This window comes from Eublepharis macularius, chromosome 1 (genome assembly GCF_028583425.1).
Source record: "Eublepharis macularius isolate TG4126 chromosome 1, MPM_Emac_v1.0, whole genome shotgun sequence".
NCBI lineage: Eukaryota > Metazoa > Chordata > Lepidosauria > Squamata > Eublepharidae > Eublepharis > Eublepharis macularius.
Genome location: NC_072790.1, coordinates 23,232,662 through 23,257,769, shown reverse-complemented (window position 1 = coordinate 23,257,769; position 25,108 = coordinate 23,232,662). Strand labels below are relative to the sequence as shown.

General features: G+C 49.0%; 1 protein-coding gene across 1 annotated transcript; it reads left to right on the top strand.

Moving 5' to 3' along the window:
* Positions 1 to 13,357: 13,357 nt before the first annotated feature.
* On the top strand, positions 13,358 to 24,852 carry LOC129323838 (XK-related protein 5-like). The gene is made up of 5 exons (XM_054970595.1): positions 13,358 to 13,364; positions 13,734 to 13,917; positions 18,689 to 18,870; positions 23,132 to 23,214; positions 24,819 to 24,852. The coding sequence occupies exons 1-4, from the start codon at positions 13,358 to 13,360 to the stop codon at positions 23,149 to 23,151; spliced, it is 393 nt and encodes a 130-aa protein (XP_054826570.1). The 3' UTR covers positions 23,152 to 23,214; positions 24,819 to 24,852.
* The last annotated feature ends 256 nt before the right edge of the window (positions 24,853 to 25,108 follow it).

Below are 25,108 nucleotides of genomic sequence, written 5' to 3'. Positions count from 1 at the left end.
CAGAGAGCAAAGGAAAGCCCCCAGTTCCCCCCAGTCCACATCCCCTCACCCCTCTCCTTGGCCAGAGTATGTAGCCCACGACCGAGGGGAGGGGACACAGGACTGGGGGGCCATTTCTCCCCCCTTCTCTTCCCCCATTTTACACCAGGGACGGGAGGGCTTACCATCCCATAATGATCTCCCATTGCAAGAACCACTCAGACAGGGGACTAAGCCTAACTCTGAATTTGCAATAACTTTCCTACCATCTCCATCTCTTTTGCAAATTCTTTGGTGGGAAGACATGTTCTACTATGACTGAAACTTTCCCACCACTCCAGGTTTTTGTGTGGTTTCTGCCCTGTGTGAAATCTTTGGTGGGAGATAAGGTCTGACCTTGGAAGGAAGCTTTTCTCACACTCCGGGCATTGGTATGGTCCTGCACCTCTAAGTTCCTCTTAGCCAGTATTCATGCTGTCTTTCCTTTTTTATCCTGCCACTTCTAGTCTTTGTCTAAATTTTACTGTAGTAAATAGAGCTGTTTTTAGAGATGTTTGCACCGATTCTTCTTGCACCTGAGACTGCAAAGGGGCAAACATCCAGGGGTGGTGGCAGGCAAGAAGAGACTTCTAGCTCAAATATAGTCCAAGGTGTCTGACTGGGGAGACAGGTGATGAAGGGGCAGTTGCGTCCCCCTGCTTTGCCCTTAGTTTTGAACCTGGGATAATATCCCCTTTCTTGGACCGAAGGAACATTTCCTTATAAATTTTGTGAATATGGCATAACAGGATTATTTGCCTACTTTGTAACTCACGGTACTGTCGCTTTGCATCTATAAGCACTGGCCGCTTCCTTACTGTTATTTATTATTTATTGTATACAAGCATCTTTATTGCAGTATTCCACTTTATTATTGTGATCTTGTGATCTACATTGTTATTGTTTATTGATTGATTGTATGTGACGTCCTCTGAGTTCTGTATTGCTATTCTGGCAGTCATTGTGTATGTAAAATGAATATATGGAACTGGAGATTCTGACTAACTCTATGAGACGTCTTTCGTTGATGTTTATTAGACAGTAATGTCTTCATTTAGTTAGTGGGTCGTGGCACAGTGTGCTTTCTCTTCCTGGTCCCCTTTTGGTTCAATCTTCTTTTGCACAGCTTTGCCATGTCAGGGAAAGTTCCCCACCGCCTAACCAATCCAGCCCCTCCCTCCCTGCACCACTTTCCCATCCACGCATCGAGACCCCTGATCTGTGCCCGTCTAGCTGGCCCCACATGTGGAAGCGGAAGCAATTCCCCCAAACCCTGGAGGGGTCTCTGCAGAATGGGAGGGTATTGGGCGTCATCCGAAGAAGGGTCCCTTCTAAGGGGTCACCTCCCTTCTCAACCCCACCAGCCTCAGGGGAGACAGTAACTGAACGTGTTGAGAACACACCCAGTGGGCAGAGAATCGGGCCTGTGGAACTCTCTGCACAACACTGGAGAGGCCCAACTCCCCTCCTGGCTTTCCGCCTGGTTGTTCAAAGGTGTTCAAGGGGCAAACTGGGTGCTTACCTGGATCAGTATGGATTTCTGTAGCAGGAAGGATTCTGCTGAACAGCAGCCTCCTGCGGGCGTGGCCTTTGTCAGGGCACTTGGACGAGGGGGGCTCCCTCCTGCTCCCCTGTAAACTCCCACGTTGGAAGCCTTGGGATGCAAGACCCCAGGAAAGCTGTGGGTCTCAATAGCAGGCAGATGACGCACCTCATACAGAGGAGAGGCAGAGGGGCTCCGTCGCAATACTCAGAAGGCACACTCGGGGCTGACCCTATTCACAACGGGAAGAAGAGCTCGCCATATTCACCGATCACTCTGGGGCACAGGGCCTCACCATGACCCACCTCACTCAGCGGTGGGGCAGAGTGACCCCCACTTTATTGAATACTGATTGAACGTTTAATTTGTTAGATTAATGCCAAGAACCCTCCGTTATGCCTGGAAGCAGAGCTGTCCAGGATCTATAGCTGCTCAGACTCCAGGAGCAGCGCCCTGTAATGGTTAGAGTGTGGACTCCAGTCCAGGAGAGGATCTTGTTGAACGCTGTGGAAAAACGCCATCTCGTGTGTCTCTGTGTAATTTTCTGTGGGCTGGATGGGAGGAGACTATCGAACTTTAGGTCAGCCGTGGCCTAATCTCCCCCTCAACTCCCCCTCCCCTAACCAGTAAATTGAGGGCGACTCCCGAGAGAGGACAGGAGATCCACCCAGGGGCACGAGGAGATCTGCCCAGAAGGCTGCAGGAGGGAGGGGGCCAGTTCCAGAGGGGAAACTGAGGCAGGGGAGAGTCGGTTGGTGGGAGGCAGTTGGGGGGGAGTCGGTTGGGGGAGACCATTTTGAAGGGAGGGGTTTGTGCACCTCCCCCCCCCCCGAGTATCGAAGGAATGTGCCTGCCTTTAAAACCCGTGGCCTGGCTCTGGCCTCTGCTTCCTTGAGCCTACAGGCCCGCTCTGCATGGAGGGCTTTTGTTTTTCCCGTGGCTGGGCCTACCATTTCTGCTGGAGAAACAGGTTTGTTTGCTTGATTTAATGCTTTCTGCCTTTTAAACGTGTGGCCTGGCTCCGCACAGTGGGTTTGGCCCTGTGGGCCTGGCTAGGCCGAATCCAGTTCAGGCTCGCTCTGCACTGCAGGGTAGGCCTCGCTTTTCTTGGGGCTTGGATTAATACTCCCTGTTTCATCTTCCAGGAAAAGCAATGGAACGAAACTCTCCGGGATTTTGTTTACGGGGGCGGGGGGGCAACTACTTGCATGTCACCTGACTTTTAACTCTCTGGCCACAGTGGCTTTATTCCTGTCCAGGCCCAAAGCAGATCTGGGCCTTGACTTTTAGGGGTTGTGCAGCGTGTGTGACTCTCTGTTAATATTCCACCTTTCTTAACAGCATCAGGTTCCCCAACATAAATAGGGTCGCCTAAAAAGACATTTGGTTGTCCATCTCCAAGTTACAGAGCCACAAGAAGAACAGATTTAGAAGCAGGTAGATAGGTCTTGAAAACAAAGTCAACCTTTGCTTTCCCAAGGTTTTCTGGTTAGTTAGTGTAGCTTCCGTGAGGGGAAAGTATGTCAGAGAGGAAAGCTGAGAGGGGCCCCGGGGGAAAGGTCAGGGAGAAATCTAGAAGGGAGGAGGGGAGGGAGAGGGGGACTGCTGCGGCAGCCCCCCCATCTGAGCGGAGGAGGCCCCCCCCCCCCCCGCGCTGCTGCCGTTCACCAGCCCGGCTTCTGGTGACAGAAAGGGGGTTTGCAAGGCTCTCTTTCCTGAGGCAGCTGCTGGGGGGCCACCCCCAACCCAGGAGTGTGAGGCAGGGGCTGGCACTGGGCAGGGGCCTGCTGCTGAGGCTCCTCCTCCTCCAGTGGTTGAGACCCAGCTGCTGGAGGAGGGGCAGCATGTGGTGTCTCCTGGGATGGACGTAGGGCACGTGACTTTTCCCTCCCTCACGATCACCCCAGGAACCCAGAGGATGTTGGAGGAACTGCCCGTGAGACCCCCTGTGGGGCGGTCCACCCCAGTTTCCTCTGAGGCCAGCAGCAGGCCTCTCGCGGCTGTGCAGGAGGAGAGGGTGCAGGAGGAAGAGGCAGAGACTGTGGTGGGAGAGCCCACATCTCTGCCCCTTCAGCCTCGTCCATCCCCGACTGCCCGGCCGAGAGTGGGACACGGTGTGTCCGGCCAGAGCACCTCACAGGAGGTGCCTGAGGGTGGGCCCGTGAGCGCTTCTCCTGTGAAGCGTGGGCAGCCCTTCACTTCCGAACTCTGGAAGCACTTCCAGACAATGGAGGATCCCCGGATAAGGGTGGGGGCATTGTTGTTCAGAATAATGGGGACTATTTATTTGAAGCTGAGAGACAGCTGTCGAACAGGGCTGAATATAAGCCCATTGCCAACAACCCCCTTGCAGAGATCCAACGAATTATAAAAATAGTAATCGATGAGGGATTGATCAATCTGGAGATTAGTGACAAAATACATCGGGCACTCATCAACACCCATCCCCGCACCCCCCTTTTCTACACGCTCCCCAAGGTCCATAAAGAAGGGCGTCCTCCGCCTGGATGTCCCATTGTCTCTGGATCAGAGTCTGTGTTGGAACCATTAGCCCGGTTCCTGGATGGCTTTTTACAGCCCCTGGTTGAAAAAACACCTGCATTTCTGAAGGATGCCACCATGCTGATAAATATGCTGGAAGCGCTCACTATTACACAGAATACTTTCTTGATGACATTGGATGTCAAATCGTTATATACATCAATCCCACATGAGGGAGCACGGGAGGTGATAGAAACTGCTCTTTATTCTAGAAGAGAACAACATCCCCATATCCCCTTTCTTCTGAGCATTTTGGACATTCTCTTAGAAAGAAATTATTTTAAATTCAGAACACAGTTCTACTACCAGATAAAAGGGGTGGCAATGGGGTGTGCTGCCGCCCCCAGTATTGCCAACCTCTATATGTCTGCCCTGGAGGAGAAGTTTATATTGAACACCAGAATTAATCCCTTCTTTAGACATAGATTATGGTACAGGAGGTGTATTGACGACATCATGGCCATAGTAGATGGCCCTACGCACTCAGAACCCTTAGCATCATGGATGAATGGTATTGATCCCAATCTTCAATTCACCTGGCAGGGTAGCAGTACTTCGGTCAACTTCCTAGATGTGACGATTTTCAAACTTACGTCCTCAACCTTGGGCTTTCGCCCTTTTCGGAAAAGTACAGACAGATCCTCCTGTTTACACGACTCTTCATTTCACCCACAGCACCTTAAGAGGAATGTCCCTGTCTCTCAGAGCGGGACCACAAGTGACGCCTGACACAGGTTGGACACTAGTCAGCTTCCCTCAAGTTTTGATGGGGAATGTAGGCATCCTGGTCTTGCAGCTTGGCTCTCTGACTGCTGTCCAGTGGACTTTTCAACTGTCACTTGACCAGCATTCCGCCAAGCTGCCTACACTTCCCGCCAAAACTTGAGGGAAGCTGGCAAGTGTCCAACCTGTGTCAGGCGTCACTTGTGGTCCCGCTCTCAGTACCTTAGGATGAAACAGAATTCTTCCCGTCCGAGTGATTTCAATATTAATGGCAAGATTTTGGATAGTGCCTTTCTCAATAGGGGCTATCCTGCTAGAGTCATTCAGGAGTCCAACTACAGGGCTAGATCTACCCCACGTTCTGAACTGTTAGTCCAAAAACAAAGGAATAGTGAACATCGCATTAAATGGGCAGTTGACTGTACACATCTGGCATCTGGGGTAGCCAGGGTGGTCAAAAAACATTGGCACCTAGTAGCTAATATTGTGGGCTGTGAACAGTTACCATCAATTGGATACAGAAGAACTAAAAATCTGCGAGATATTCTTACGCACTCTGTGTTTGACAGTGAGAAGGAGGTGACACAATTGCCAAAGGGGCACTTCCCCTGCGGAAATTGTAACATCTGCCCTTGTGTTATGAAACTGTCAGAAGTTAATGATCCCGTGACTAACAAACCACTATGCCCCACTGCCTTCTCTAATTGCAACACACCTCGGGTGGTTTACCTCATTAGATGCAGCTGCAATCTACTTTACGTGGGCAGTACTACCTGCCCCTTAAAGGTGCAAATTCAAGAGCACCTTTCCCGCATCAAACAAAAAAACCTGGAGGCTCCTATGGTAGAGCTTATTGATGCATGGGGGACAGCGGGACCTAAAGGTTACTGTGCTAGATGTAGTGAATATACATAATTACAATAATGCACAACAGAGATTATTACAACTTGAATCAAGATGGATCTTTAGACTCACCTGCTGGCCTTAACAATTTTTTGGATTTCACATGTTATTTGTAAATAGAATAGAGCATTGATGTGGACTCTTTTTCAGCTTTCCACTTGCTCTTCTGATAGTTATAACAGTATGCTACTGCTCCTTTAAGGAATAGGTTTATATACATTAAACAGATTTGGGGGATTCACAGCATTTGGATCGTTATGACTGTTAGGACTGCGGCAGAAAAATACTCTGTGCAATATCAGCTGGAAATTGGCAGTGAGTTTTGTCTTTTAAACTTTATTACAACTGGTGTATTAATTCTTGTAATTTTGTAACTTTTTGTACTTCCTCTTAAATTATGTAAAATTTCTTGCAACGCTTACAAATTTATTGTATTATGTAATATCTAATAGATATGAGAGTAACGTGCCTTTGAAGAAGTGAATTATTCACGAAACGGGTGTTACTTACGTGTGCTGGCAAACCCCGTAGGCATGGCTGACTGGATGTCAGACATCTTCCCACAGCACAGCCTCATATCTTCAGAAAGTGTTTATTTATATTTGACTCCTTTTTTGGACACTGTTGCCGCTTTAGACTTTTCACTGTTATCTATTTGTTGTCTGTACTTTCTGTACAGGGGAGTGCCTGCGTGCACCCTTATATTGTTGCTTCACTGTGTGCCTGTGTGCACTTTGGTTTTTGGACCATTTTGGACACTTTTGCTTGTTGTGTTTCGCTGTTTTGGGTGATTCATCTATTGATTTACTATTATAATTGTGTTTGATAACTTCTCTATTGTCCGTATTAATTTGGCATATTTTTTGACTGCCTCTTTAATTAGCTTTCCTCCAGTTCTCTCTTTCGGAGATGCTTGGTAAGCAGGGCCCTAGTGTGCCCAGAGATGGGATCCGGAGGGCGAGCCGACGCCTCACGCGCCACATCGTCAACATGGTAGCGGTGGATGGGAGACCGTTCTCCATAGCAGAGGACTTTGGCTTCTCAGGGCTGGTCCACAATTTCTTTTCCTGGTACGCAGTCCCTGCTTGCATGACGTTGAGCAGATCTGTGGTGCCCTCGTTTTACAGGGCTGCCAGGGACCATGTGAACGCACAGTTGTCTCGGGTTGCCGGGAGAACTGTGCACTTCACATCCGACATCTGGACCTGCCCAAGCGTGCAGCAAGCATACCTGTCGCTTACTGCACACTGGTGGGAAGCCGAGGCGGTTCTGGGTGGGGGCCGGGGGGAGGTGCCTACAGCTAGCCAGGGAAGGAGGGGAGACCATCGGGCTGGCTACTGCAAGGCCTTGCTTCACGCCAAGGTTCTCGACGTGTCCCACAAGACGGAAAACATCGCTGCCACCCTGAGGAGACAGTTGGAGGAGTGGATAGGGCGGGGACCCACCACCGTGAAATGCATGGTGACGGACGGTGGCAGCAACATGAGGGCAGCAGCAGATCTAGTGAGCCAAAAGCGCATTTACTGTGCGGCTCACAAACTTCACCTAGTGGTGAAAGATGCGCTTGGGTTGGGCTCCTTGAAGGAACCCCATGATGCCCAGACTCGTGAATTCCAGTTACTGCTCCAGAAATGTCGGAGGATTATGAGTCACTTCTCGCGCAGCATGACAGCCATGCACTAACTGCGCCAGAAGCAGGTCAGGACAGGCGTGCCGGAGCATGCTCTGATCACTGACGTAAGCACTCGCTGGAACTCCACCTGTGCCATGCTTGAGCGCTTGGTGGAGCAGCAGGCCACACTCCACGCATGGCTCTCCGAGAGCCACAGTGCGAGTCAGGTGGGTGAGTTCAGCTGGGAGGATTGGCTCACCGTCACCCAGACAGTGGATGTCCTGAAGCCCTTCAAGGACTTCACTGTGGCGGTCTCGTCAGACACGGCAACCCTTGGTCTGGTCATTCCCCTGGTGCACACTCTCCAGAGGAATCTGGCAACCCTTGCAGACCAGGGCTCACCTCGTGCTGACCTCATTCCAGCGGTGCGCGCACTGGTGAGAAGGCTGCAGCATGGCATAGCTGCCAGGCTAACTCCTCTCACTCAGAACAAGTCATACATGTTGGCGACCATGTGTGACCCGCGCATAAAGGGCCCTTTCGCCGAACGGGACAGGAACCTCACCCAAGCCAGAGACGCCCTCTGCTCTTGGGTGAGGGGCAGGCAGGCCGCGAGGGGACACCTGTCAACAGAGGGGACGCGAGAGGGGCCCTGCTGTGCGGGTCCCTCTGACACCCCCTCTGAGCAGGCCCCCCCGCGGCCACCACCGGAGTGCCGATGGAGATGGAGATGCTCCGGTGGGCCCTCGGCCCCTCTGGGATCGTGAGGAACGTGAGGGAGGATTCGGCGGAGGCAATGGTCAGGGACTACCTCGCGGAGCCCTGCGAGTCGCTCTCCACCGATCCGCTCAGCTACTGGGCCAAGAAGGAGTCAGTCTGGCCGGACCTCTCCCTCGAGGTGCAGTGGCTGCTCTCATGCCCTCCGACGAGCGTGGAGAGCGAGCGCGTGTTTTCTCATGCGGGCAACATTGTCAGCCCACATCGCACTCGCCTTCTCCCATGGAGAGTCGAGCAGTTGACCTTCCTGAAGGTCAACTCTCACCTCTTTGATTTCTCAGGACTGGACTTCCAGAGTGACTGAGGTGAGCCCAACTTGTGGCCTGCATCCTCTGCAAGTCCAGCCCTTTGGAATCGCACTCTCCCCTGCATAAAACCCTGTAGACGCAGTTAAAACCGACCAGAAGAGGGAGGGTGGTTAGGAACCAGCGGCAAAGGGAACACACCCCGCAATTTGAATGCCCCCCCCAAGGGAATTTAAAACATCTCCCAGTACTGAGACAGACCCTGTGGGACCAAATTTATTCTGAAAAATAATGCCCCAGAAACGTGGATTGCCGCTGGAGGGAGAAATAGGTTAGATAGAGATTGCTTAGGTGGGGATTAGGGAATGGGATGGTGTAAAAATGTCAGATGCTGTTTGAATGTTTAAAATGTTTTTTCAAAGTTGAAATATTTTTTTAAAAAAACAAAAAAAAGTTGAAATGTTACCGTTGGGTTTGCTGGGGGGGGGGAATTGGGGGAGAGTTGGGGATGGGCACCAGCTGATGATGAGGTCTCGCAGATGTTTCCAGGTAGATGCTGAGGCTGGTGTGTGTGTGGGGGGGGGGAAACCTCTGCAACACTGCTCCGGAAATGCCACCGTGTAGTGCCCGGTCCGGGCAGTGCCCGGTCCAGCTTTGTGTGGCTGAACTGAAAGCATAGCCGCAGGAAATGACATTGGTTCTGCTAGACCTTGTTGCAATGGTTTCCCCCTATTAAGTTTGGTTATGGAGGGTGGTTGGGAGATGGGCTCATGCACATAGAAATAGATTTTGAAAGGAAAAATGTCTGTGTGTGGTTTTTGTTATTCTGGAGGAGGTGTAGAGGGGGTAAGCAAATAACTTGTTTTTCTCAGGATTTGTGTTGTGCCGCTTGATGTGAAGTGAGTTGTGTTATTTTCTGACTAAGATAACGCTGTCATGCCTGTGGGTGTGCCCTGCTACCGTGTAACCTAAATCTGTTCAAGAAATAAAGTGTTTTTGACAGGAATTGTATTTTCGGTGATTCTCAGATCCGAAGTGAGTTGTGTTACTTTTGTCTGGTGAAATGCTTTCATGCCCTTTTGTGTCCTCCCGCTATGTAACCCTCATCTTGTACAGAAATAAAGTGCTTGTAGCAGTGATTGAGGTTTTGGTGATTGTCTGATATTGAGTTGTGTTATGTTTGTGTAGTGTGACTCACTGCTATCATGCTGTTATCATGCCCTTTTGTGCCCTACTGCTGTGTAAATTTAAGCTGTTCATGAAATAAAGTGTTTTTGAAAAGTCTTGTGGTTTTGTTGAATCTCTGATTTGAAGTTAGTTGTGTTAATTTTGTCTAGTGGTCTTCTTTTTTCATGACCTGTTGTGCCCTCCTACTGTGTAACCTAAATCTGTTCAAAAATTTAGTTTGTTAAAAAAAAATTAAGATTCTTTGATGTGTAGTGAATTGTGTTGTCCTTTTGTATGGGGAACGGCTAGTGTGATTTCCCATGATGCTTTGCCCAATTGTACTTTGAAAGTGAGAAAATAAATTTTTTTAAACTTGATTCATTGTGTGTGTTCTCGTTTTTCATTCTTTGATGTGAGAGCGGTTGGTTCCCAGCATGGGGAACAATGGGGCAGGCTGGCCAGCCATTTCTGTAGGTGGTGGGGGTGTCAGGGGGAGGGTGTCTGTGTGTCAGGTGCTCTTTCACAGGGACAAGCTGGCACTAAGAAGTGTGCCCACCATTGTGGCTCCCCTGGGCTTTGCAGAATTGCCCTGGAAAAGAGAGTTTGAAAGTTCCCAGCATAGGGAACAGAGGGAGAAGGCAGGCCAGCCTGTTCCTGGGGTTATGGGTGTGGGGCTTGCCGTTTCGGTATTCGCGATATTTGCGATTACCGAAACAGATTCTCATTTCGGTAATAACTGAAACGAGAATACTGAAACGGTGTGCCTTTGCACACCCCTAATTACGACAGCTGATGTAAAAAGTGACTGGTATGAATGTGAACAAGTAATGTGAACCATTTTGGCCCCTCTCAAACTCCCAGGCCCTCATCAAGCAAATCCACCCCCCACCCCCTGCCAAGACATTTCTCATTTTCTCCAAGGGAACTGATTTCTGCGTTCTAGAGGTCTATTGAACTTCTGAGAGACTGCCAGTCCCCAGCAGGAGGTTGGCAACCCTAAGTCCCATCTTCACATGGTTGGATACTGTCACACAGTAGTAGTCCCTATGACAATTCCAGATGGGTAGTTGTGTTAATCTGTAGTAGCAAAATGAAACTGGATGCCAGCGAGGCTTTGGAGACAATTGCCAAATTTATTCCAGAATGAACTCTTTGCAAGCAAGTGCAGTTCCCAACTCCTGGCTGGGAGATTCCTGGAGGTTTGAGTGTGGAGCCTGGGGAGGGGAGGGACCGCAGCAGGGAATGATGCCATAGTATCCACCCTCTACGGCAGCCATTTACTCCAGGTGAACTGATATCTATCAGACATAGCGATCAGTTGTGATTCTGGGAAATCTCCAGGCCCCACCTGGAGGTTGACAACCCTAGACTCAAACTCACAAATGCCCAGATACTTTTTGTTTGGTTGTAACCTGCCCTAGACGCCTGTTTACAGGAATAGCCGGTTGCTGGCAGCTTGAAAATTCAGGGGTGAGGGGATGGGAAATTCCTGAAGATTGGGGGGGGGGGTCTTGGGAGGACACAGTTTGGGGAGAGGCTGGAGTTTAGCAGGTTATAACGCTGCAGAGTCCACCCTCCAATGCAACCATTTTCTCCAGAGTAACTAATCTCTGCCATCCAGAGATCAGTTATGATACCAGAAATCGCCAATTATGATCCCAAAAATTGCCAACTCCAGGTACAGCCTGGCCAGACCAGAGTTTGGAAAGGGAGCACAGCAGAGGTACCACCACACGCTCTACCCTATGAAGCTCCTGTTATCTCTATAAGAATCTGATTTGGAGAAGAGCGAGGGTTGCCAGCCTCCCGGTGGTGGCTGAAGATCCCCCGGAATGACAACTGATTTCCAGGCAACGGAGACGAGCTCCCCTGGAGAAAATGGTTGCTGTGAAGAATTGACTCAATGGCATTATACCCTACCCCCCCTGCGGTCCCTCCCCTCTCCAAACCCTTCCTTCTCCAGGAATTTCCCAACCTGGAGCTGGCAACCCTAACAACAGCTGGGATGAAACCCACGTGCAGACTGGCAAATCCAGGGCGCCGCTTGTCCCGCTCGAGCACCCGGAAGTAGCCGGAGAGCCGCGCTCAGGCTGCCCCTTTAAGAGGCGGGGCGAGCGAGGAGGCGGCCGGGCGAAGCGGCCCTTCGCCGTGGCCTGCCGGGCCCAGCCGCGCGGCCCGAGCGAGCCCGGAGGATGCGCCGCGCCTTCGGGGGGGCTGTCGCTCCTGCTGCTGGCTCGCTCCGGCCAACCCCCGAGCCTGGCAGGCTGCTGTGGAAGTGGCACCGCGGGGGGCTGGAGATGGCGGGGCTGCCTGCCTGCGTGCACCCAGGCACGGCGTGCAGACGTGCTTAATGCCCGAGTCCAGCTGGCCCGCTGTCCAAATCGTCGCGCGTTTGCAATCGCTGCCGCTGCGCGTCTTTCCCGTGGCACCCGCGAGGGTCGCCTCCGCAGGGTCTTTGCAGCCACCCAAGAAATCCCCTCGGAGACGCTGCTCCGCGGCCGTGTGAATGCAGCCCGAGGGGCGCGTCCGCCCGCCTTCCCGGGGTGCTCGTTCTGGGCTGCGGCGCCGGGCGAGCAGCCGGGGCGGCCTTTGGGCTCGCAGTTTCCCAAACACCGAGCCGGCTCCCTGCAGAGCAGAACGAGGGAGGGCGGGCGGGGCGGGCGCGCCTCCGTGTTTGAAATCTGTAACCCGCTGAGTGCCGCGCCGCTGTGCGGCCGACCGCCCCTTTTCCGCCGAGCACCCGAGCCTGCGCGCCTCGCTCGCTTCCAGCCTCCGTGCGCCCCGCCGGGCAGCCGTGTGGATGCGGAGGAAGGCTGATGCGTCGCCTTCCCCGGCGGGGCGGTCCCGAGCGGGCCCTGCGCGCTTGCACACTTTCCATGCGTGCACGCGAGCTGAATGTGCACTTTAGCGAGTCCCGTTGCGAAGTGCACGGAAAGTGGGTAATTCAGCCGGTGTGAAAGCAGCCAAAGCTTGTTTAAAGACAGCGAAGCGGAGGTTTGACTTCTAGGGCTTTAGTCCGGAGTCCGCCCTCTCCCCACCAACTTTAGTATTGGGTTGCCAACTTCCAGGTGGCGACTGGCGATTCCAGGAATTACAAATAATTTCCAGCGCACGGAGATCAGTTCCCTTGGAGAAAATCGCAGCTTTGGAGGGCAGCCTGAATGGCATCTCATCCAGGATGGGCTCTCTCCACTCCCCCTCCCCTGGCTCCACCTCCAAAATCTCCAGGAATCTCCCAACCTGGACCTACATTCTAGAGGTGCCCTCTGCCGACCCTTCCTAAGACTTCGCTGCAGGGTTTTCCCCGTCTCAAGATCCGCTGCGTGTAAATAAAGGACAGAAGGCTGAAGCCCCGGATTCCAAAGGATGCCCTTTCCCTTGCAGCGGAGCCAGCTGTTTTGATGTGCCTGTGCATCCCATAACAGGCACATGAACTAGGGTTGCCAGCCTCCAGGTGGGACCTGGAGATTGTCTGGGGTTGCTGACTTCGGATTGGTGAATTCCTGGAGATTGGGGGGGGGCTGTGAAGAGCAGGATTTGGTGAGGTGAGGGTCCTCAGCAGGAAATAATGCCATAGAGACCACCTTCTCAAGCAACCACTTTCTCCAGGGGAACTGATCTTTATTCTGGAAATCACCTGTAATTTTGGGAGATCTCCAGGCCCTACCTGGAGGCTGGCAACCCTCATCTTCTGGAACTCCATCCGACCTCCAAGCTATGGAGCAAGTGGCAGCTTTGGAGAGTGGACTATGGCATTAAACACTCACTGCGGCCCCTCCCCAAACCCCACCCATCTCCATCTCTCTCCCCAAATCTCCAGACATAGACATGTGGAGTTGGCAATCCTAGTGTCGGCGCAATCCACTTCCAAATCCACAGAAAGGGCAGTGGGGGGGGGGGCCTCTGGATTTTGTTTAACCTGTTCATTTTTTCTGAGCGGAAAATTGTAGCGGAACTGATAATGTGCAAGAAAATGAATGTGAGCTAGAGATGGCGAGCTTGCTAACTTTTAAACCTTTTGATAGTTTTGAAATGGCTGCTTTAGCGTATATTTCTGCTTCCAGTTTTATATCTTGCGCAACTTGGTTGTAGGGGGGAGTATGTCAAGAGATCTGGGAATTCAGGTGGCCTGAAAACGGGAGCCAGGGCGCTTCCACCTCTGCCCCCTGCTTGTTCATGTTGCCCCCCCTCCTTTTCTCCTCAGGTTTCTGCACCACCCTCCATTACTTCCTCGCTGGCCAGCTGCTGTGGGGCTGGGTGTCTCTGGCCTTGCTGCTGCCCACCTATCTGGCTCAGGGCCTCAGCCTCCTCTGGTTCCAAGCAGACGGCCACCAACCTAGCAAGTCTCTGATACTGATCCACCTCTTGCAGCTTGGCATCTGGAAGAGGTAAACGAAACGTCTCTGGTGGGGTTCAGCTGAAGTTAACCTGGGTGGCCTGGGTCCCAATCCTGCCATGAAAGCTCACCAAGTGGCCATGGGCCAGTCACACTCGCTCAGCTTAACCTACCTCGCAGAGTTGTTGTGAGGATAAAATGGAGGATACACACATGAAACTGCCTTATATTGAATCAGACCCTTGGTCCATCAAGGTCTGTCTCGTCTATTTAGACCGGCAGCAATGCCAGGGATTGGACCGGGCACCTGCTTCATGCCAAGCTGATGCTCTAACCACTGAACTACGGCCCTCCCTTGAGGAAGGAAGAATGATATACGCTGCTTTATGTCCACATTTGCAAGAAAATGGGATATAAATAAAAACTTAGCATTTGTGTAACCGCACATGTAGGGTATATTGAATTAAAGCTTCTGAGCGACAGTAAAATAAATGAGTTGCATCAAAGAGTTCACAGGAATTTGATTCTGTTCTTGGATGCATCAGTTTATTTCATTTTTATGCAGACTGTTGCCAAGTAGCCAAGATTTTATTCTCCTTGGCAGAGTTGTGCCCTTCGAAGCCAGTTGACTTCAGCACATTGTGTAACTGAGGGAGAGCTCAGTCCCATCCCCTGCTTCTAAACCCTGCCCTGCCCCCCTGGATAGCTGCCAGATCAGCAGGCGATAGGGTTGCCAGGTCCAGGTTGGGAAATTCCTGGAGATTTGGGGGGTGGAGCCTGGAGAGGGTGGGGTTTGGGGAGGGGAGGTGCCTCCGTAGGGTATAAGGCCAGAGAGTTAACCCTTCATAGCAGCCATTTTCTCCAGGGGAACTGATCTCTGTGGTCTGGAGATTGGCTGTAAATCTGGGAGATCTCCAGCTACCACCTGGAGGTTGGCAACGCTAGCAGGTGAGGATGCTGGCACCCTCTTCTTCAGGCCCAAGCAGCCCTTTTGTTTCATGCCATAATGCCAGAGGAAGTTTTCTGGTACCCGGCCACCTTAAGTGACACACACACACACACACACACCCATCCATGTGTAGAGGCCCGTTTCCACGTGTGTGAATCCTCTGCTGGATACACCCACTTGGGATCCAGCCCGCGCCTAAATGGGAGTTCCAGTCGGCTGTAGAACTTGCAGCCAGCCGTTCAGCCCAGCCTGGCTTTACATTGGGAGTAACTCTGCCTGGGACTCCTGTTTATTTCTTAATAATAGACTTTTAAGAGGACAAATTTGGGGGAATTAAACAAATATATAGAAAAAGTTAAGTTTGTGCATCAATAAGACCGCAAGAATATTGTTTATAAATGATGTTATGCGTCGTAGAGAAAACTGAAAATGGTTTATTATACGCAGGGCTTTTTTTCTGAGAAAAGAGGTGGTGGAACTCAGTGGGTTGCCCTCGGAGAAAATGGTCACATGGCTGGTGGCCCCGCCCCCTGATCTCCAGACAGAGGGGAGTTGAGATGGCCCTCCGTGCCACTTGGCCACTCCCTTCCTCCGCGATCCCCCTGAAAAAAAGCCCTGATTATATGGGTATTATTATTTCTTTACATATTATTTTCTGTTTCTTTCCTTTTTTCTCTTCTTATATATACTTTCTTTTTCCTTTTTTCTTTTCCCTTTCATGGGATTTTAATCTTTCTATTAAAATAAAAATAATTAATTTTAAAAAGGATTTCTATTTGTTTATTTACTTCCTCTATACCCCACCTTTCTCCCTGATGGGAACCCAAAGCAGCTTGCATCATTCTCCTCTCCTCACTTTTATCCTCACAACAACCCTGTGAGGTAGGTTAGGCTGAGAGGAGTTGATCAGCCCAGGGTCACCAAACAGTCTTCTGCGGCAAGGTGGGGATTTGATTGCGCTACCGGTGCCAGATAGTTGCTCGGGTGGAGGAAACCGTCATCACCTTTTCTGGATCTCGGCTACACTGGAGCTGTCCTTGCTGTACGTGCAGGCAGGTAGACCGGCACCATTGCCTTCATGTAACGTGTGCGTTTGATTATCCAGCTGCCCAGAGCTGCTCTCGCTCCTAACTTCTGTAGGGGTTCCAGGCCTTGGTATCATCTTAAGCAGTCTTTTTAGAAAGAATCTAGCCTTTTCAGAGCAGATGTATTGGAAGGCGATTCAGGCCGCATATAAGAACTCTTGCTCACATAACAAGCCTACATGCAGGATTACCCACAACCTGCCAATCTCGTTCTAGTGGATTGCAAAACGCATTTTGTCCTGCAACGCTGGTGACACAACACCCTCGTGATGCCAAACACAAACACATGTTTTGGAAGGTGTCGTGAAAGTAGATGCTACACCCTGCTATTATGCCACATTTGTTTAATCTGGTGCAGAGTTACCGGTTTCAGTAGGCTCAGACTGTGTAAGATAGCTCTGGTGGTTGTGGTTTGGGAATAAGGTCCCTGCACAAGTGTTGTCTCCACCTGAAAGACAAAAATATTGTTGCTGGCAAAGAGCCGTGTCTGCTGACTGGCCAGTTTGTACCCATGTATTTATGGCAAAGTGAAAGTGGTATTCTGCTAGAAGGGTAAAATGTGTGAAATAAATTACATGCTATGAGCTGGTTTTGGTTATCTAAATTGGTTGATGCTGTAGGAGTGTTTATCCTGGTTAGATTTGAACAGGGTGTCTCTTAAAACAACTAATAAAAAGAGTGTGTAGGATTCTGTTCTGTTTTGTATTTTGTTTTACAGTAATGTCATATTATCTTGTGAGCTTCCCATCTTGTAGCTGCTTGCATTTGGAAATATGTGGCACAGCCCTCCTGGGACTATACCACTTCAGTAGGAAGGGGTGGGGGCGGGTACGCAGGCTTTGAGATCAATTGTTTAACAGATTTCCACTGGACAGGAGCTTTTGATGAAGATTAGAATTATTCTGATGCTCAGCAAGATGCAATGGTTAAAGTGACAGGCTAGGATCTGGGAGACCCAGGTTCGAATCTCCACTATCATGGAAGCTATCTGGGCAACCTTGAGCTACAAGGAAAGGCTGAGGGCCTTGGGAATGTTTAGTTTGGAGAAGAGGAGGTTGAGGGGGGCCATGATTGCTCTCTTTAAATAATTGAAAGGCTGTCATTTGGAGGGGGGCAAGGAGCGGTTTCAGTTGGCAGCAGAGGGTAGGACCTGAAGCAATGGGACAAAGGTACCGGCTGGATATTAGGAAAAACTTTTTCACGGTCAGAGTAGTTCAAAAGTGGGATCAGCTGCCTAGGGAGGTGGTGCGCTCCCCTTCACTGGCAGTTTTCCAGAAGAGGCTGGATGAATACTTGTCAGAGATGCTTTAGGCTGATCCTGCACTGGGCAGGGGGCTGGACTAGGAGGTCTGTATGGCCCCTTCCAACTCTATGATTCTGTGATTCTATACTTACATACTGTCAGCTTAACCTGCCTCCCAAGATTGTTGTGCAGATGAAACAGAGGAGTAGAGGATAGTGTAAGCCACTTTGGGGTCTACGGCGGTGTACAAATGAACTAACTAAATTAAAACCAATAAAATATTTTAAGGCAGGCATTGACAAATTTGCTTTCGCTCTAGCAGTCCGCCCAAATATGTAGGGCCCAAGCTCATTTTTGAACTTTCAGAGTTTTGTATTTTAATTACCCTATTTTCTCATTATTGCTACCGCAAAACCTACTGTGCTTTGCAGTTTCTCGTAATTCTGTTAAGCTATGATATCACAAACTCGTGGAAGTACATAAATAAATACGGAGCTAACCCTGGCTGTCATCATCATGAAACCATTGCTGCAGTTCTTAGGTGCTGCAGTGAAATTCCTGTGCACCGTGGCTAATCACTTGCCCAGGATTTGTGGAGCCCTGTTTGAATCCTGTCTTTCTCCAAGGAGCTTGGGTTTCCGTTCCTGTTTCTCCCGTTCCCCAGTTCAGCCTCAAAACAATCCTGTGAGGTGTGTTAAGCTGAGTGAGAATGTGACCAGCCCAAGGTTACCTAATGAGGTCACGGCAAAGCAGAGATTTGAACTTGAGTTTAGTCTAGCACTTTACCCCCCACTACACCATGTTGGTTCTCTTTTTTTTAAAAATAGTTTGTTTTTTTTCAAAACGCAGACTACAAGCATATTGTTACATTTTTTACATTTCCGCTTTCTAACATATCTAAATTACTCTAATAACAAATTGACTATTTACAACTGTTCTGTTCTTATTGTTGCCATTATATTTTATAATATGCCACTTTTATAATATACCACTTGGAGTAATTAAAAAGTTCAAGAATATATTTGGTTCCTCATATAATACTTGATGTTGTGAAACTGATTTGAGTTTCAAATCTTTGTTTTGGTTGAAACTGTGTTATTTGACTATTATATGCTTAGAATTGTTTGGTATGATGTTATAGGAGGTTGTATATTAATAAATTCAAAAAAGGAAAACCACTTCTCCAAGAATCCTGTTGTGTTGGGAAATTTTTCTGCTTGGAATATTTTGTCATTAATTTTTTCTCAAGTATAAAGTGATCCCAGATTTTAGAGAACCTGTTTGAGATTGGTGGAGGGTTGTGTGATTTCCATCTTGCCGCAGTTGCCCCCTTAGCTGCAACTAATAGGTTGTTTATAAGGTCACATCTAATTCGGGGGATTAGTATGTTGTTCCACTGATCGAGAAATGGTATATCTGGTTTGAGGGGAGGGGTGTTTGTTGCCGGAAGACAGGACTGGGAAAATGGCTGCAGAATACAAGTGAAGAAATGGGCGGACGAGTATGCCGCTTCTGTTCAGGGTTTCTTTTTCAAAACTCTTGCCAGGTACGGGGATGCTCTGCGGTCATCCGTGAAGGACGGAGGAGGCCCCGGGGCGAAGGAGCTTGTGACGCAGCAGGGAGACCTTGCCGTTCTGCGCCGGCTGGAAGCTCTGGTGCAGACTCTGCCAAACCTCCTCCTGCGGGCCTCCTCATGTGTAGTGATGGAGTCCCAAGTTGTTGTCCCAGGTGAGCACCTTCCTTTAAAACTGCGGCATGGCACAGCTCTGCAGACTGTGATAAGACTTGATATTTTATTTATTTTATTTTATTTTATTTGTAGTCCGCTCTCCCCGCACATGGTCTCAGAGCAGATTAACATCATGTAAATGCATATAATAAAGACCATTCGAACTCTGGCAGCAGCCATAGAAGTACAGCAATCAAAACATATTCAGACAGCCCACCTTGCACCCCACATCTAACATCCTTAAGATCCACGGGCAGGGTGGCTGAGATTCCATGAATACAGGCTGGGGGATTTTCACCGCGTTCCAATCCCCTCCACGTCTACAGAATTCTGCGAAACTTGGTTTCAAGTAAGCGCACACTGATCACAACCAAAGCTCTTATTAAACCTGTTAGTTCATTTTTTTTTTCTGTGTAAAATATTCTCATGGTGACGGAACAGTGGGCAACATCAAGCCCAGTTGAACTGACTTAGATACCAAGACATATAAAATCGGGGCTTTTTTTCTGGGAAAAGAGGTGGTGGAACTCAGTGGGTGGCCCTTGGAGAAAATGGTCACATGGCTGGTGGCCCCGCCCCCTGATCTCCAGACAGAGGGGAGTTAAGATTGCCCTCCACGACAACCATGCGACCATTTTCACTCCGTTCCCCCACGTTCCTGCTGAAAAAAAGCCCTGTATAAAATAATGAAATTAGTAAAGCAACTGTAACGACTTCCCCATAAAAAAAATATGTGCAATTCTTTTGTTTTTATCACATATGCCTGTGGCTTTTATGAGTATTTAAGAGGATCTTTAATCTCCTATTTGGAAAGGCTTTGCTCCTGTCCATTAAGAGAGATGGAAACTATAGGGCACATGTGTTTTAGCTGCCCATATTATAAGGAAGAACGGGATGAGATGATCACACCGTTATTCGGTAAAATCTCTGGTCTCACTGAAAAGGCTAGACTTGATTATCTTCTATCCGATAAGCATGCCAAGATTACCTATCAAGTAGCCGGATACTATTTGGTGATATTCAGGTCTCGGAAATTATATTGTACTGTAATTAGATCTTAATTTCGAATTGTTTTATTGTACGCCTTGAACTTTTGTTATATAACTTTTGAACTGTGTTATATGATTGCTCAAATGATCGTAAATGAAGAATGAATGAAAATGAATGAATGAAGAGGACCTTTTCTTTTTCTAGACTGAACACATTTTTTAAAAGCTAGTCTTCCCTTCAGGTAAATAGAATTATTATAAAAATACTACATGGAAAATGAGTCCCGTTGAAGGGAACCCTGGCATAATATTTTAAAAGCAGCTCGGGCATGGTCTCCACCCTTTATTTGACACCCCCTGAACTTAACCTTGATGTGACCTTGCCCATTGGCAAATATCCTCTGTGGGGCTCTTTCTTTGTATGCAAAGTTAGGTGAGTAAGCACTTCTGAAACGGCTTTTCCAAAGTGGCACCTTTGACTTTGATGTGAGTGCAAGTGGGAATTGTGGTATGCATATGCACAGACATGATCTCTGTCTTTCTCTGGGTGTGATTGTTGTGAGAAAATTTCGTCCCAGCTCCCCTGGGCTCACAACAAGCTGGGTTCTTTGCTCTGTTTAGCCCCTTACCACAGGCAATGTACTGTGTGGTGCATCTCTGGACCTTACCTTAACCTAACTAACCCTTAACACTACAAAAACTTAACTCAGAACTGTCCTTAACCAAGTCTAACAATGTTTATTAAAAGATACTTCAGCATGCAAAAATACACAAGCCAAAAGGTGCGACACACGGGCCTTGGTGGTGAACACAAGTAAACCAGTAATATGAAATTCCCCTGAAATTCCCCCCAAAGAACGAGAGCTCTCGGCCGAGGTGCGAGCCTACAGGAGTCTTAAGAGCCAAGCTACAAGTGATGCCTCACACAGGCTGGACACTTGTCAGCTTCCCTCAAGTTTTGTTGGGAAATGTAGGCATCCTGGTCTTGCAGCTGTAATGGACAGCCAAGCTGTAAAACCAAGATGCCTACATTTCCCATCAAAACTTGAGGGAAGCTGACCAGTGTCCAGCCTGTGTGAGGCATCACTTGTAGCTTGGTGGGCTCTCTGCAAGCTGGCACAGTCGGCCCCGAGCCCTAGGGGCCAAAGCCTTTTATAGAGAAAGATCAAGGAGTTTGGTCATTTGTTACAATCATCAATTGCGTTTGCTTTGTTTTCCTTTGAAGGTACAGAGAAGGGATGTTCCCAAACAATAAAATTAGCACATCACTTCTTACAAGACAGGCAGTGTATTTTGATACAAAAACATCTGGAGATACAAATGACAGAAAAGAGTTTGGCAATGGAAGGTGCCGCTGCGCATCCCGTTGCAACGCCCTTAACCTGGTAAAAGAAGTCACTCTGGAATTGGAAGGAATTCTTCTCAACAAAAATATCTACCCAGGATAGGAGAAATTCTACAAGGTCATTGTGAAGGTCTGTGTGACGTAACGCCAGTTCCACCACGTTCCTAATATCCCCATGAGGGATCGATGTACACAAGGCAGTCCCATCCAGAGTAAGCATGATTGCCCCAGGAGGTAACACTTTCCCCTCAATTAATTTGATGAACTCCCGTGTGTCCTTGATCTATGTTGGCATAGTGGTCACAGCAGGTTGTAAATAGTGATCCTCAAATTGGGCAAGAGGCTCCAGAATCGAATTACTCGCAGACACAATAGGCCTGCCCGGAGGTGGATGACACCCTTTATGAATTTTAGGTAATATATAAAAACAAGGTACACGGGGATAGGAATTAATCAAAAACTTACTAACGTCTGTGGTAATGACCCCCAGAACAAGGGCTTCTTCCGCTGCCACTTTGATAATGCTCATAATATGGGGGGGTGGGATCTGAACTGATCCGACAACAACCTATCTCCAGGTAGTAGCTGGAGATCCCTGGAATTACAACTGGTCTCCAGGCCACAGATATCAGTTCACCTGGAGAAAATGGCAACTTTTGGGGTGGACTCTATGGAATTATGCCATGCCAAGGTCCTTTCCCTCCCCAAACCCTTCTTTCTCCAGGTTTCTCCCCCCCCCCCCCAGATCTCCAGGAATTTCCCAACTCGGAGCTGGCAACCCTAGGGCTCTCTCCACCACCACATATAGGAGAGAGAGTGGCCATCTGGAATCATGTCTGGGATAGGTGACAGCAGGGCTTTTTTTCAGGGGGAACGTGGGGGAACGGAGTTCTGGAACCCCTTGAAAATGGTCACATGGCTGGTGGCCCCGCCCCCTGATCTCCAGACAGAGGGGAGTTGAGATTCCCCTCTGTGCCGCTCAGGGCCACCAGCCATGTGACCATCTTCTCCGAGGGCAACCCACTGAGTTCCACCACCTCTTTTCCCAGAAAAAAAGCCCTGGGTGACAGGAAAAAAACTGGTTTTCTGAAGGATTGCTTTGAATCTTTCCTCAGTTCCTTTCCCTCTCTCCCTCTTATATTAACAATTTCCACCCTGAGGGAAAGACTTTTTCAGCCGTTGCTCCCTGACTTTGAAACTCACTTCTGCAGGACTTGGTAACAGCTGCTTCCCTAAAAGCCATCCAGATGTGTTTGCAAACCTGCTTTTCCCTTTGAATTAAATCAGTAAGAAATGGCGCTGCAGGGAAAGGGCCACCATTTGGAACATTCTATTACGTTGATTTCTATTGCGTTGCATTGATGTCACTGTTTTTAACCTATTTTAATGAATGGCCTGGTTGATTTTATTGTATTTTACTATGTTGTAAACTGCCTTGGGGATTCTTACCTGAAAGGTGGTATACAAATAAACCAATTAACGGCATGATGCTTAAAATGCCGGGTGGTGTCTGGATGAGGCACCAATTGTACAGCACAAGAATCGGGGGGGGGGGGGGTTTGGATCCAGGCAACATTTTCATGCGGTCTCACTGAATCTCCTGCTAGCCATAGTCTACATGCCTTTTGTCCCTGCATGTCCCATAATCCCAAACGCAGCCTTTTTATCCAACAAAAGGGACCCCCTCCTTCCTTTTTTGCCAGAAAAAGAACTGGTTGGATGCAACACGTGGCGTCTGCTGCTGCTGAGACCCAAGAGCTACTAACTAAAATGTCACGTGGCTGTTACAGAAATGGTGGCAAGAAAGGGGGGTGGGGGATCCCAAACCTGCCCCCGTGGCAATGAACTGACTTTCGACTGGGTGACGGAATGGCGACTGCAGTTAAGAATGTCTGCCTCGTTTGATCTTCATTGCTCTTTCCCCAGACGTATTTCAGTCAGCATGAGGCTCCTTTGCCTCTTTCTACTTGTCTTCCTGCTGTTCCAGCCGGCCTGTCTGGATAAGTCAGGTAAGAGTGTTGTGCACATTTAGGCTACTCGTGGCAAGAATTTTGCCCGACATTTACCTTGGGGGGGAAGCCCCTCTCCCTTTTCTGCAGTGCGCCATCTAACACGGGTCCACTGGAGGCTTTCCACGGGCAGAAAGATCCCTGACTGCAGGATACAACTTCCTTGTTTCCGCCCTCCCACTGCAGCCCAATCTGCCCCTCCCGCCCATTCTGCTTTGGTTCCCCTCCCCCTGGTTTCATTCATCAGAACCAACCCTCCCCCCTACTTTATAGAGGAAAAGATGGGAGTACATGCTCTTCCTTTAAACAGCTAATGACTGCATGGGAGAATAACCTTTTCTCTCCCTGCATGGCTCCAATCTGAATTGGGGCCCCTTGGGACTGTAATCCAGCTTTTAAAAGTGTTGGGAGATCCATGGTCCCCATCACAACTAGTTTAACCCTAAGTTCCACTGAAATCAACAAGACTTACTTCTAAGTAAGATGCAGTTTATTGGGCTGATGAATGCAGGAAGAAATTGACCAGGAACAACTTGAGCAACATTTAAAGCTAGCCTGAAAAGCTTTAACCCAACAACCTTGTTGTTCAGCCCACGCAAGTCTGTTTTTCTATCAGTTTTAGTGCTTTGTAGCACACACAAGGGAAGATGTGGCCAGGATAATTTTAGAAATTCAGACTTCCCCAAATCCAAGGGATCAAGTACCCATTGAGATCAAATTATATATAGGTTCACAGCACAACACAAACATGCTTAGCTGAAAATACATTTCATTGAAAGTACATCTCAAGCCAAAGCAGTTTGAAGATTTCACTTTTTGAGGATCTTGGTTTGCTAAAAGTTGTTACATGGTAGACATGAAGTTATTTATTACTAGATGAACATCTCCATCGAAAAGTGTCTTGCTTGCGTTGACGTCAGTTGATGTGAAAGGTCTGTCTGTGGCAGGGCTTTTTTTCTGGGAAAAGAGGTGGTGGAACTCAGTGGGTTGCCCTCGGAGAAAATGGTCACATGGCTGGTGGCCCCGCCCCCTGATCTCCAGACAGAGGGGAGTTGAGATTGCCCTCCGCGCAGTGGAAGAGTGCAGTGCGGAAGAGTGCAGTCCTCTTCCGGTGCCGTCCCCTTCCGGTGATGGAGTCTAACAGGACAGGCTGTGGACCTTCATGTCTGAACCAGCTATCTGTGTGTGCAACATTTTCTAAGGCTCTACGTATGCAGGCATGTTGTTGGGCCCCATGAAAAGAACCATAGTTGCTGTGCACCTAGAGAACTGCATGGCCTAGTGTCACGCTTTAATATGTCAACAAGTCAACAAATGCTGCCAACAGATATCCTGGACAAGGATTGGCATGATGATGCCAAGAGGTTAGTGGAATCAGCTTAGCAAAGGTACTTACTTGCCTGTTCATACCTGTCCCAAACCCTCCTCTTCTCGTTAGAATGTTCCACACAGCTCTTATGAACGTAACAACTCTCTGCATTAAACTTCTCCATCAGTGCATGCATGCATCTTTGTTTTCTGGGGATCCACTTGACATCTTACCAGACAGGAGTGAATAGTAACCTTCTAGTAAGGGGTACAAACTTCTCCTGTTCTCTTTGAAGGCACAGAACGATGCAGGCGGCTGAAGGGCCTTTGCCGACATACCCTCTGCCATCCAGTGGAAGTCTATGTGGGCCGATGCAACAACGGAATGGGGAATTGCTGCGTCGATGATGCAGAAGACATTCGGAAACGCAGCCACTAGAACCTCTGCTGCTCCTGGCAGTGTAGGAAGGCTAAGCAGGCCAAACAAAGCTTGTCATTTTGGACTTGGAGTGGTCCAGGATGGGGGAAATATTCTGATGCTTTTAGTTGTTGCAATAAATGGCGATACATACTTGTGCAGCATGTT